Genomic DNA, 12482 nt, shown 5'->3' on the forward strand with positions numbered 1-12482 from the left:
ATTTTGAAAATATTTACATGTATTTACATATGTGTGTGTATATATATATATATATATATATATATATACATAAAATATATTTAAAATAAATTTCAAAAGATTTTTTAGCAATTAACACTTATACAGCAAGGATGCATTAAATTGATCAAAAGCGACAGTAAAGACATTTGTTACAAAAAAAATTATATTTAAAATAAATGCTATTCTTTTGAATTCACCAAAAGAAACAAAATTACTTTAAAAAAAAAACAATAAATAACACAACTGTTTTCAACATTGATAATAATAAGAAATTATTTCTGAAGGATCATGTGACATTGAAGACTGAAGTAATAGCTGCTGAATAGCTGCTGTGCCATCACAGGAAAAAAAACATAGTAAAATATATTAAAATAGAAAACATTTGCTTAAACATGCATTTAAACTGCAATGTGTTGTAATATACAATATATGTAATATAGATTGTTTTTACTGTACTTTTTTTTTTACCAAACCTTTGAACAGTCGTGAACTTAGGGCTAGTATGACTAGGACCAGCATCCACAAACACCATATTTTTAAATCACAGGGTCATTCATCTGTAAAGGAAGTTGGTCATTAATGTAAGATTCACTTTTGAAAACATAACTTGGCACAGTTCCTATTTATCTATCCTCTGGTACAATATGCCGGCTTATGTCATGGATACACGATACATGAACAAGCTCAGAAGATGAGCTTCATACTGGAATCAGTGTGTGGTCTTATTCACTGAAGCTTACTCTTCCATTCACAGTGTCTCTTGACAGTAGAGGCTTTTTAGCTCTGGATATCGTCAAGCATTAAGTGGCTGAGAGTAATGGGATACATTCTGGGCACGCGGCAGAAGACCAGCACTTTAGCAGAGGTGAAACCAGGACAATGAGAGCCGTTCCTCAGTGCTGTGTTTACATTTACTCCACACCTGCTTCCTCCGCACAACTCAGAATATCACAGCACTCCCTCTCAGAGCCCTAAGGAGAAGTCCGGGAGTTCAATTTTTTTGACAGGAGAGTCCAATATAAGCATTTTCTAGAGATAAATGTCTGAGAATCCAAGTGAAATAAACTCTTGCAAACTCAATTTGTCATGTGCAATGTTTAATACAACACAGCCCGGTTTATAATGCACGGATCAGACTTATCCAAAGGAAGAACCATTTTTCTTTATTCTTGTAGGCTTTTATTAGCAAATTAAGTCTCCAAGTAAATTACTATAAATGAGATTCAGAAAATGCTCATTGATTGCTTGGGATGAATTGTTGTGCAGGTAATTTGCCTGTTCATATTATTGAATTATGACTGCTTTATACTTTGGGAACACTTTGAGGATTTTGGTGCCACCTACAGTCCAATGACAGTTAAATCAGAACCTCTTCCTTGTTAAATACAGGTTATATAAACCAATAAAATGAGATGACACAGAACAAGAATAAAGCGATAAGCCCCAAGAAGCCGTGGTTTACAGTGAATTTATAACAGCTAAGGGGCGTTGTTAGGCACGACGCGAAGCGGAACGGTTATTCCATATACGTAGTAAGGTTTCACAGAATAAAACAGAGCAAATAAAGTGTAATGATATAAATAAAAACAGTATTCTTCCACCAAACAATGTAGTTCCTCAGAAACAGTTGTGGTTCCAACAAAGTGGTTGCCGAGCAACACACAGAAGTATACAAAGGTGTAGGCCTATGTTTGTAGTGTAATTTAACAACAGCTTCAAACGCGGCTCAACCAATCAGAATCAAGGACCGGAACTATCCGTTTTATAATACTAAATATACTTAAAGGTGCTGTATGTAGGATTGACACCGAGTGGTTGAACAAGGTATTGCAGTCAAAATGTAAAAATTTTGACGATTAATTAAATGAAATACGCTCTGTTTTCCGCCAACTACAACCCGGGGTGACGAAATGCAATTGGGTAAACTGGCAGTGGGCGGGTTTCACAAAACCAAAACAGAGACAGACATTCCGGCCCGGAACGCACATTTTCAAAGGAGAATAACTGATTGTAGCATTGTTTTTCAGATAAACAAGTATGTTAACTTAGCATGTTTCTTAAATATCTGCAAACATATTATGGTATTTTTATGCTTTAGTAGAGTCAAAGACTTACATACAGCACCTTTAAATCTCATCTTACTCATGTATTTAAAGCTGGCTCTGTAATACAAGGTATGAGGAAAAAAGTATGATGAAATTCCTATTACTGGCAAAGCTTTCTCAAGAGACTTCAGGGAAAGTGACTGATCTGTCTACATCCTGCCATTAAAAATATCACATGATTTTTAGGAATAAGGGAAATCAAAAAGTGAAGTAAATTATATCCCTTCTGATAATAAGCATAAATGTCATGTTGCTTATAAATGTAATGTGTTTCTTCAACTACTGGGCATTTTTTTATACTAAAATAAACTTCTTTAAACTTTACTTTATATACTTTTTTTAATCTGTCCAACAGTAAATGTCTATCCATCACAAGAACAAAAAAACATCATCTTTGTATGCTATAAGGCTCAATTCAAAGGTAGTATTTTATTCACACTAAATACACAGGATTAAATATGTTTAATGTTTTCTTTTTTTTTTTGCAAAATTACAGCTTGAAATGATGCACAATAAAAATATTCTCTAACATAGATTTTACAGTATGTCATCTCAAGGATGCTCCTCACGGACACAGTTATCTTCTTGGTAAACATGTATCAAGGAAATGACACCAGAGCAGTGATTGTTTTTATATATCCAACAGCAAGGCCATAAAAAGAATAAAAGTAAAATGGTGAACAACTACCTTTCTGTAGCATTATGTGTGAAATTAACAAAATAAGCTTGGTACTAAATCATCTGAAACAAGAAGTCATCTAGAAAAATTCAAAAATCATTTGTGCTGCTGAGAGATGAATTTAACAGAGTAATGAGAGATTGTGTATCGATATCAATATCAGCACCGCCTTATTTCATACAGAATAGAAAACAAGTGCCAATACTTTGAGTTGGTTTACTATCTTATAAGGGACAAAGAAATAGAGGCCAGTAAAATTTGCTTTTAAAACATTTAACAACTAGAGCACAAAAACAAGAAGAAGAAAAGAGAACTATGTTGGAATGAAGTCCAAATCCATTGACAAAGATCTTGGTTAGTTTTGTCTTGAATAAAAAGTGTATAACTTTGCACACTGTAATTAATTTTTTAATAATTATTACTGTTGTTTATTGTTGAGGCTGCTGGCATTTTTAAAAGTCATTTTACAATTAATAGGACAAATAACTTCCTCAAGTCTAAAGAAAACTTGAGCACTAAAGACATCCTATACTCTCACTTCCCATCACATCATCTCAAGTGATCTAGACATCACATGATCCACCAGACTCTCCACATGTACCTTAGTGTCCGGTCTTCGAGCACTGTTTGACTGAGGAGCCCAGTTTATCCGCAAGAAGGAACGGGCTAAGGTAGCAATACTGGAAAAATAAAAGCTAAAGTGAAGAAAACCTTATATATCAAAAGAATAAATAAGATATGAACACAGCACATCACATTTACCTGTGGAGTACTGCTCTGGTTCGGACCTGTAGTTTCTAACATTGAAATATTGAAGTCCATAGAGAAACGGGTGTTCTGAAGAATGGCAGCCATCTCTGCACCCACCTCCACTGGAACATTGGTCTGGAATAGAATTAACAGAATTGACTACCGAATAAGTCATATTAACATATTTAAAATTCATAAATAAATAAAAAATTAGTTTACCTTAAAGTAATGAGATGCATCAAACTCAAAACATTCAGCACAGTCAGGCACGGTGCCTTTATAGGTCACAAGCGCTTTGGTCTTGATGGAGTTTTGAGGTAGTTTAAAGATCCGGTAAGTTCCAGATGCATATTTAACATCACCTATAGTGGCATATTGTAGGTCAAAGCACCACTAATTAAACACATCTGCTTGCCTCCAAGTCACAGAAAAGCACAAAAGCACATGAAAACAAATGTGGTTCAGCAATAATGCTGTTTCAATACACAAATCAGAGGGTAACAGTTACCAGTCTTTCTTTGAAGTTCTGGGTTGTGGACCACAATGTGACTGCCTGCAACCAGGTGGGGAGTGCTGAAGCCTATGTCCTTCATCAGAGTGATGAGATCCCGCCAGTAGAGGGCGCCGGCCATGCCCTCACCTGATAAGAACAAGCACTCACCTAAATCCACCTACTCTTTAATTCAATTTTGCATTGATGATACACATTTTATAAATGTTATTGAAGAGTGCATTTCTGTTTGGAAACCATTTCTTTGTGTGAACCAGGGTTATTATAATGAACTAAAAACATTAAAACCATCTGAAATAAAATGAATGTTAACTGAAATAAAATAAAACATTAAAAAATTCATATTTTATTACAGCTAAAGTTTCATTTTCATTTAGTTTAACTTGACGTACTAAAATAACTTAAATCGGTATTTTTGAAAATTATATAGGCATTAAAAGACAAACTAACAAATTACAAAAAAAAACAAAAAATGAAAATGGAAAATAAAAATTAATTATTAATATTAATAAAAGTATTATATTTACTATAATTGTAATAAAAGTTAATAAAATATATAATAGTATCTCAATTATACTAAAATAAGACTGGTGTGAACTCAGCGAGAACAAATTTTGGCATAATTTTGTCTTTTTTCCCCAAGTCTTAACTCTAATCATCCCCATAAATTAATGTAGTGTAGCATGGTCTACATTTCTAAAATGCATTACATGAAAAAATGTTTACCCCACAGAACTGGATCTTCTTTGAAAGAGTCTGGAACTGCTTTGCTTGCATACATGTCACTATAGTACAACTCTCCACCCTCCTATGAGACCATTCACACATGAAACAGTGTTTGCAAAGTGCACAATTTTGTAAAACTTTTTCTTGCATAAATACAATAGTGAGGGGAAATTATCAGTAGGTATGTGATGGAAATATCTCACCTTCAGAACTTTGTAAGCTTCACTTATCACAGTCCTCTTATCTGGGCACAGACATATCACACAATTTGACCTAGAAAAATAATTGGCCTTTTTACTACTTTTGCTCAGGCAGATTAAAGGTTATATTTTATGGAAAACATCATAAATGGCCTAAGAATGTGTAAATAAACTTTTGCTCAGGCAGGTTATAATTTATGGAAAATTTAATAAATGACCTAAGGATGTGCATACACAACTACATCCAAAAAGTTGTTCTGTATCCCTGCATCACTGAGCTTCTCAACCTTTCACAAACACAGTGTTTGGTTTTGAGTATCCAAACTTCTCCTGATGGTACTGGACATATTTTTGCGAGGCAACTATCTAATTTTGGAGCAAACACAAAGGTTCACGGTTGCACTTCCTTAACACTTATTCATATGATTATATAAGATCATTTAACATTTTTCAGATCTTTTGTTGTTTAACTTTCACAAAATAGGTTAAAATCAATCTGTGAAGTACCATCTCATCAGTCATATCCAGCCCAATGACTTGGCCTCTCCCCCACCAGTTTGCTTTAGACGTAGCAGTCTCTGCCTGATCCACTGCCCAGATCAAGAACCGCACATCCTTCCAGCTTCTCTGGAATCACCAGCCCACAGCCAAAATACCTGCAGATTACATCATTTAATTCACTACTAACACAAATCAGACAAATCTGAAGTTATGAGACATAATCTCAATAAAGCTGTACCTCTTGCAAACATCTGGGTGGACTTGTTTCAGGGCCTCACATGCGCTCTTGGGCAGAGTTCTGGAGGACATGGAACATGCAGCATTGGTCTGTATGTCATCTGAAGTCTCCAGCCGAGAGCCATAATAATTCTGTAAGTATTAAAGAATGAGCTTTGCAAAGAAATGTTGTGGTGGCCTAAAAGAAATGCTAAATCCCATTTATACTGAAAGCTTAAGCATAAATGTGACCAAGGTAGAACACTCCAATAAGGGACATTACATGCTTGCAGTGTACACTAAGGGATTACGTTTTTGCTAGTTGACACATTTAAATACATCCAAATGTTCATGAATAATATATGAAATAATGAATAATATTTATAAATTTGCGCGTATATATTTCTCTAATCCGAGGGGGAACGTACAGAAACCAATATTGCTCAGTTCATCAAGAATGAAACAGCAATTATCTAAATAAACTAAAAAGTCTGCGTTAATCCATATCAAGTGATCCAATGGAGGTTGCTTGACCTCTTGTCATTTTCATAAATAAATAATCAAACATGCATCTATAGTATTTAATGAGGAACATTATTGAGACATCTAAAGTGGTATCAAACATTTCTGTTTCATGTGACTGCCATGTAAAAATGTTCATATGAAATCAAAACAATATGACTTTCAGTTATAGTGTACAACTCTGCATGAAATACATCAACAACTCTTATTAGACTCCTCAAACGCAAAAGTACATTTTGATCACAGGTGTAAACGATGGGATTAAATGGAATGTATCGTCGTTGAACGTAAACATGGTGCCATTGCGCGTTGTGACTGCTTACCTTCACGTTTTCATGCACAGCAGAAGACATGCTAAGGGTTTGTACTTTACGCCGAACAGCCAGAGTTCGTAGAAATGTAGTAGCGTAGTAGTTCATAAATGCGAACCGAACGGAATATAGCTGTAGTTTTGTGAACGCCTTCGAGTTTGTGCTGTTGGGGATATATTTGGCCTAAAATCTAACGTATACGCTCTCTGGATCAGCCTCAGGAGGAACTGGCAGATTCTCCTCCTCCTCCTCAATCCAAGGCTCGCCATCCCCTACAACACCTTGAATACCATGGAGAGCTTGCGACTTCTCACCTCCAATGATGTCGAGGACCACATCTGTGTAATCTCCCCTCTTAAATGGCTTGTTGCCTGTTTGTGGGTTTTTGGCTTCAGCATGGTCCTTTGTTGCCCTGGCCTTAAGATTCTTCCACCGCAATTTGATTTGGTCTGTGGTCCTCCTCTGGCCAGACCCTATGGCATTCACATTTTCTGTGATTAAAATCCAAACATCATTTTTCTTTTTGTTGGTATCCTTAGCAGAATTAAAACTTCCCACTATTGTTCCATAATGGCACCGAACACCCTCTAGTAGTGCATTGGTTTCAGCAGCAGTGAAGTTACAGCTTCTTGAGTCCATGGTTCCGTTGCTTTACTATAGTGAACATTGTTCATCAATTATAGGCCTTGGGTCCAATTGCCTCAATTGAACGCAAGCCAAAACTAATCAGTTGTAATAGGTGTGTTTGAAAAGACCAACTACACTGCCATATAAATCAGCCTTTCTCAGAGGATTCACAGAGAGACAGTGAAATGGCAGGTGTTGTCCACCGCCACCACCACTTTGCCAGGAGAGGATACCGTCAAAGGGTGTATGTTGAACGTACCAAGCCACTGGAGCAATACACCACTGAGGAGCTGTATGTCCGGTTTCGCTTTGGGAAGGCTGATATAGAGTACCTTGTGAACCTTCTCAGGCCAAAACTTCAACACAGAACCCAAAGGAGTCACGGTCTGTCTGTGGAAGACCAGATCCTCATTGCTCTCCGATTTTATGCATGTGGGACTTTCTATGAAGTTGTTGGTGACTATATGGGAGTGGTGAAATCAGCTGTGTGTGATGTGGTGAAAGATGTGTCAATCGCACTGGCCAGCCTGGTCAATGAATTTGTTTCTTTTCCAAAGGACAACCAGATTGCCCAGGCCAAGCGCAGCTTTTTTCTTTTGGGGAATATGCCCAATACTATTGGAGCAATCGACTGCACACATGTGCATATACAAGCACCTCGTGAGAATGAATGGGAGTTTATAAACAGAAAGGGGAGGCACAGCATCAATGTCCAACTTGTGTGTGATGCTGACCTCATCATCACCAACTGCGTTGTCAAGTGGCCTGGGTCTGTCCATGATGCACGCATCCTGAGGGAGAGCGCTCTATATAGAGACCTCCAAACCAACCGACCGGATGGCGTAATATTAGGAGACAGTGCCTACCCACTCCTACCATGGCTGATGACTCCTTTTCTAACAGCAAATACACCGGCGCAGGCACGCTTCAACACTGCTCATTGCAGAGCAAGATGTGCAATTGAGCGTTTAAATGGAGTTCTTAAGAGGCGCTTTGCATGCCTTAACTACCTGAGAGCGGAACCACAGAAAGCATGCAACATAACCCTTGCCTGTATTGTCCTGCACAACATCGCTACTAAGCGCAATGTCCCTCTCTGTGCTGACAATGATGCACCTGAGCCCCTTGGAGACCCTAACCAACCTCCTGCATTCTGCCAGAACGAGCAAACAGGACGTGCAACAAGGGACGCAATAGTTAGACACTATTTCTGATTTGGATTTGTTTTGGATTTCAAAAATCAGTGATTGCCATTCTTTGCATTTTTTTGGTTATTCTGTAATCATTGCATGCATCACTAATAAATATTCTAAAAACAAAAATATTTTCGATTGTGATGAATATATATATCAATTAGTGACAGAATAAAATTAATTGTTTTTGGTCAATTTTGACAGCTGTTTGGGGGATTATTTTATGAGGCCAAACTCTTTCTACTTTGCTGTAGGCCTATACTGAAAGGCTGAATACGTTAAAGCCTACCTAATCACTGTAGCCTGACGGATGAACAAATAAAATTAAAACCTTATGAATAAATAGGATATCTTGTAAGATACTGCATGATCCAAATATAGTATTATTTGATACATTTTTAAAGTTTTCATTACATTTTGGCCATGAAATCCACGCTGAATCCACCCTTCTGATGGGATCAGTTTAATCCAGATTTTTTGGATCAAAGTGATCCAAATCCTACAAAAAAGTTCTAAAAAAAACCCAAACTAAAGGTTTGATCCGGATCAAAACCAAGATTGGATTACGTGATCTAATCCGATTATGTAATCCGATTTTTCTTTTGAAAAACACATTTTCAAGATTTTATCCAATCCGTTATCCAAAATCCTAGTGGATTACTTTTGAAAAACCGGGCCCAGGGGTAAAGTCCTTACTACAAACTGTTCCTGCAGAAATAAACGATCAACGTGAACGTACACCACTAACCACTGGAGGGCGCAACGCGTCCATATTTTCCTGTTTTTATACCGTCTATGATATTTTCATGGCACACCTTTCTGCAATGATCATAACATGTCTTATGCCTCTTCCATAATAACTAGTTATGTTTAATGACTAATGGGCCGAAGTCTGTGCAACATTCTGTGTCTATTCGCTGATTCCTTAAATTATCTTCCAGACCAATTGTGGAATAATTTACCTTACCCAGAGTAAGACTGGGAATCGGATAAGTCAATGATGCTTTGTCAAATATAATGTCCAGGAAAACATCTGTAATTCTTAAGCGTGTATCTAGAGTAAAGTATGGAGGGGGGTAGTAGTAGCTGGTCTTGGCAGAGTTAAGAGACAGTGGTGTGAAGAAGAGGCTTGACATGCTGTGATGAATACAGACATTGTTGCTCTCCCGTGTGTGTGTGTGTGTGTGTGTGTGTGTGCATGGAACTGGAAAACTCTTCCCACAGTGTCCTGCTTGACATTAAGCAGAATCAGTCAGCTGTGACCTTACTCTGCCCTCAGAGTCCTGAGTCTTTTACCAAACAACAGCCTGTACTTTGATTAAAGGGTGGTCCAAGTATGTCTGGTTTCACCCCGTTGTAAGCAAATATCTGTGGGACGAGTCTAAGAGGCCTTTGTTGTCAAAGATGAGACATTTTCTGTCAGAGAGATGAGTCTCCGGCTCATTTCAGTGTTTGCTAGTTTGGGTTTTCATGGTATTTTGACCTTTAAAAAGCAATAAAATAAATGGTACACTCTATAACTGATGCATACGGAATACCATACTGTGAACAAAGGATGTCCTTTATGTAATTTAAAAATTACATTTCTAAAAAATTTATGAAATATTTGACTATATATATATACTTATATATATATATATATATATATATACTTACTCTTTTTGTTAATAAATTAATAATTAATACAAATATATATTTTAAAAAATCAGTACTTAATATGTTTTCTCTTACCTATTTCTATGTTCTCAAACAGTTGTTCTCTTATTATGCTAATGTAAAGCACTTTGAATTATGTACCACTGTGTATGAAATGTTCTATATATATGAACTTGCCTACATATGCATAAATATAGATTCTTTCAGGCCTGTTAAATGAATTGTATGCTACTAGCATTCATTCACATGCATGGCATCCGATTTGATGACTAAGTTAACCTGACTGTTTATCAAAGCTCTGTTTTTTAATCTGTGACCCTTATATTCTAAGTCCATGGCCACTGTACCGCAGACTGAGACATCAAAGCCAGTGTTCTCTGTGCGGCCTTTCCACCCCCCTCTGTGTTCTCTGACAAACGAATAGTTGTCAAGCTCCAAAAGTTGACCTCGGTCTTGGTCCCAGACTTATTTGTTTAATTTCTGTTCCTTTTTTTGTAGTCAAGGCAAGCAAGAGGTTATTGTCAGTTCAAGCCTGACAAACATCTACACTGGGAAGGGTTCGCTGCCAGACTAAAGGTTATGAGAAGTTGAAGGAAAGGGTAATCTTTGGAAGATCAAATAAAGTGGAAGTCAGAGGAGGGGAATGTGTACAGTGTCACACAGTCGGCCTTCTCCTCAGCAAACAAAACCCCACTGTTCCACTTTCTGTCCTACGTACATGCACACGTACAATCTCCGAGGTCTTTTTTAACCTCTGTTGCCCTTTTGAACCCCTCAGACCATCTAGTTAAAGCAAGCTATTGCAACACATTCAAGGTTAATTATTTCCCTTTCACCACAAGAACAATGTATACCAGGATAGCATCAGATCCTGCTGTGTTGACTCACTGTGGAGGCTCAGAAGGATTATACAATGTGGTGTCCTTGAAATTAACAGAAAAACCTTTAGACCTTTAGATCAGACAGAGACATCAATATAGAAGGGAGGCAGTGTCTCCTCAAAACATTGGATGAGAAAAAAACACTCATAGAAAAAAAATAATTAACGCCAATATTACAAAATATAACATTAAATAGTATAAACCACTCGTTTTTCTAAAGAAACATTGTACAACAGTAACACCAGCAGGTAAAGTTACAGCTGAGCTCACCTCCCCTGAGCCCATTGACTTTTAACAGTCCCCTTAAAAAGCGTGGGAAAGTCACGTGAGAGGAGGCGATGCCTCTATCGCAATATGATTGGATATGTTATTTTCGGCTGTGATTGGTTCATGCGATAAATCCCGCCTCTTGTGTTTGTGCGAAATTCTGCATTGCGAATCAGTCTGAATGAACAATTTAAAGGCATTAATGGGAAAGATTAATTTTAAAAAAGTAAGTAAACAACTCACACACTTACATATAACCACTTTGTACGTCAAAATAAGACTTAGAATGGCCAGAAAACATGATCTGTGAGAGTTTTTAGTGAGTAATCAGCTTGGTGAAATTTTAAGTAAATCTAGTGTGACCAATATTTACCGAGCTTTGATAACTGCATGATCCAAAAAATTCAAAAATAGCTAAAGTATACTATTAAAATGAATAGCTGAACATAAGTTCACAAACAAAATATATTGTTCACATTTTTACTGCCTTGAGTTATTATTTTGGAGTAAATGTAAAATACTTGATGAGATTCATCCTTGGCTTTAAAAAATAGAATATTGATTACATTGTTACATTTATTTCCTGATACTGTAAGTAATGTTTATTTAACCAAGAAAATGTGTCTGGGACATACATTTACATTTGATTTAAAAAAAAACTTTTGAGGACTTTGCCTCCTCATTTCAGAACACCACTGTTAGATTCATCCCTGCACTCTTTCTCCTATTAGAAATCTGGCATATCTAATGTGAGATATATTTAAAAATATATGCAATGTCATTTTCATAGGCATAACTGGGTCACATGAAATCTCTTTTATGGCTTTTCTGTTTGATCAAACATGGAATATGCATGATCTCCGTCTCTTACACCCACGCTTTTCCTTGTTATGAATTACAAAATAAGCCACATAATAAAAGACAATCAGCAAGGACATGATATATATTTCATTGCTAAATTCGTAGTAAAGATGGAACCGCCTCTAGATGCGTACATGCTTTCTGTGAAGTCCTTTGCTTAAGGTTACAGGGTCTGTTTAAGTGAAGACGTCGGTGATAGGAGCGCATGCATGGGCTGTAAGGGAGCCAAGAAGCCATATTTCATATGAGGGGTTCAGAGATCCATTAATCACAGGTATGATTTAGAATTCCCCGCTTAAGCACAAGAGGCATTAACTATCATCAGCCAAGCACAGCATACTTTTTATGTATTGTTCCACATCAGCAGATTCATGCCAACTGTGCAACTTTCTTTGATCCATCAAAAATGCATGCAAGCTCCTGTCCAATTACGAGGGAGAGGATCTGTAAAAGAA

The 12482-nt window shown here is 36.8% G+C and overlaps 1 protein-coding gene and 1 pseudogene across 1 annotated transcript; one reads left to right on the top strand and one right to left on the bottom strand.

Moving 5' to 3' along the window:
- Positions 1-3234: 3234 nt before the first annotated feature.
- Positions 3235-6735, bottom strand: LOC107666200 (arsenite methyltransferase-like; annotated as a pseudogene).
- A 10-nt stretch (positions 6736-6745) lies between these two features.
- LOC107666201 (putative nuclease HARBI1) lies at positions 6746-9040 on the top strand. The gene has a single exon (XM_016457407.1). It carries the CDS (start codon positions 7355-7357, stop codon positions 8381-8383), a length of 1029 nt encoding a protein of 342 aa, XP_016312893.1. The 5' UTR covers positions 6746-7354; the 3' UTR covers positions 8384-9040.
- The last annotated feature ends 3442 nt before the right edge of the window (positions 9041-12482 follow it).

Source organism: Sinocyclocheilus anshuiensis, unplaced genomic scaffold (genome assembly GCF_001515605.1).
Source record: "Sinocyclocheilus anshuiensis isolate Anshui unplaced genomic scaffold, SAMN03320099.WGS_v1.1 scaffold984, whole genome shotgun sequence".
NCBI classification, from domain to species: Eukaryota; Metazoa; Chordata; class Actinopteri; order Cypriniformes; family Cyprinidae; genus Sinocyclocheilus; species Sinocyclocheilus anshuiensis.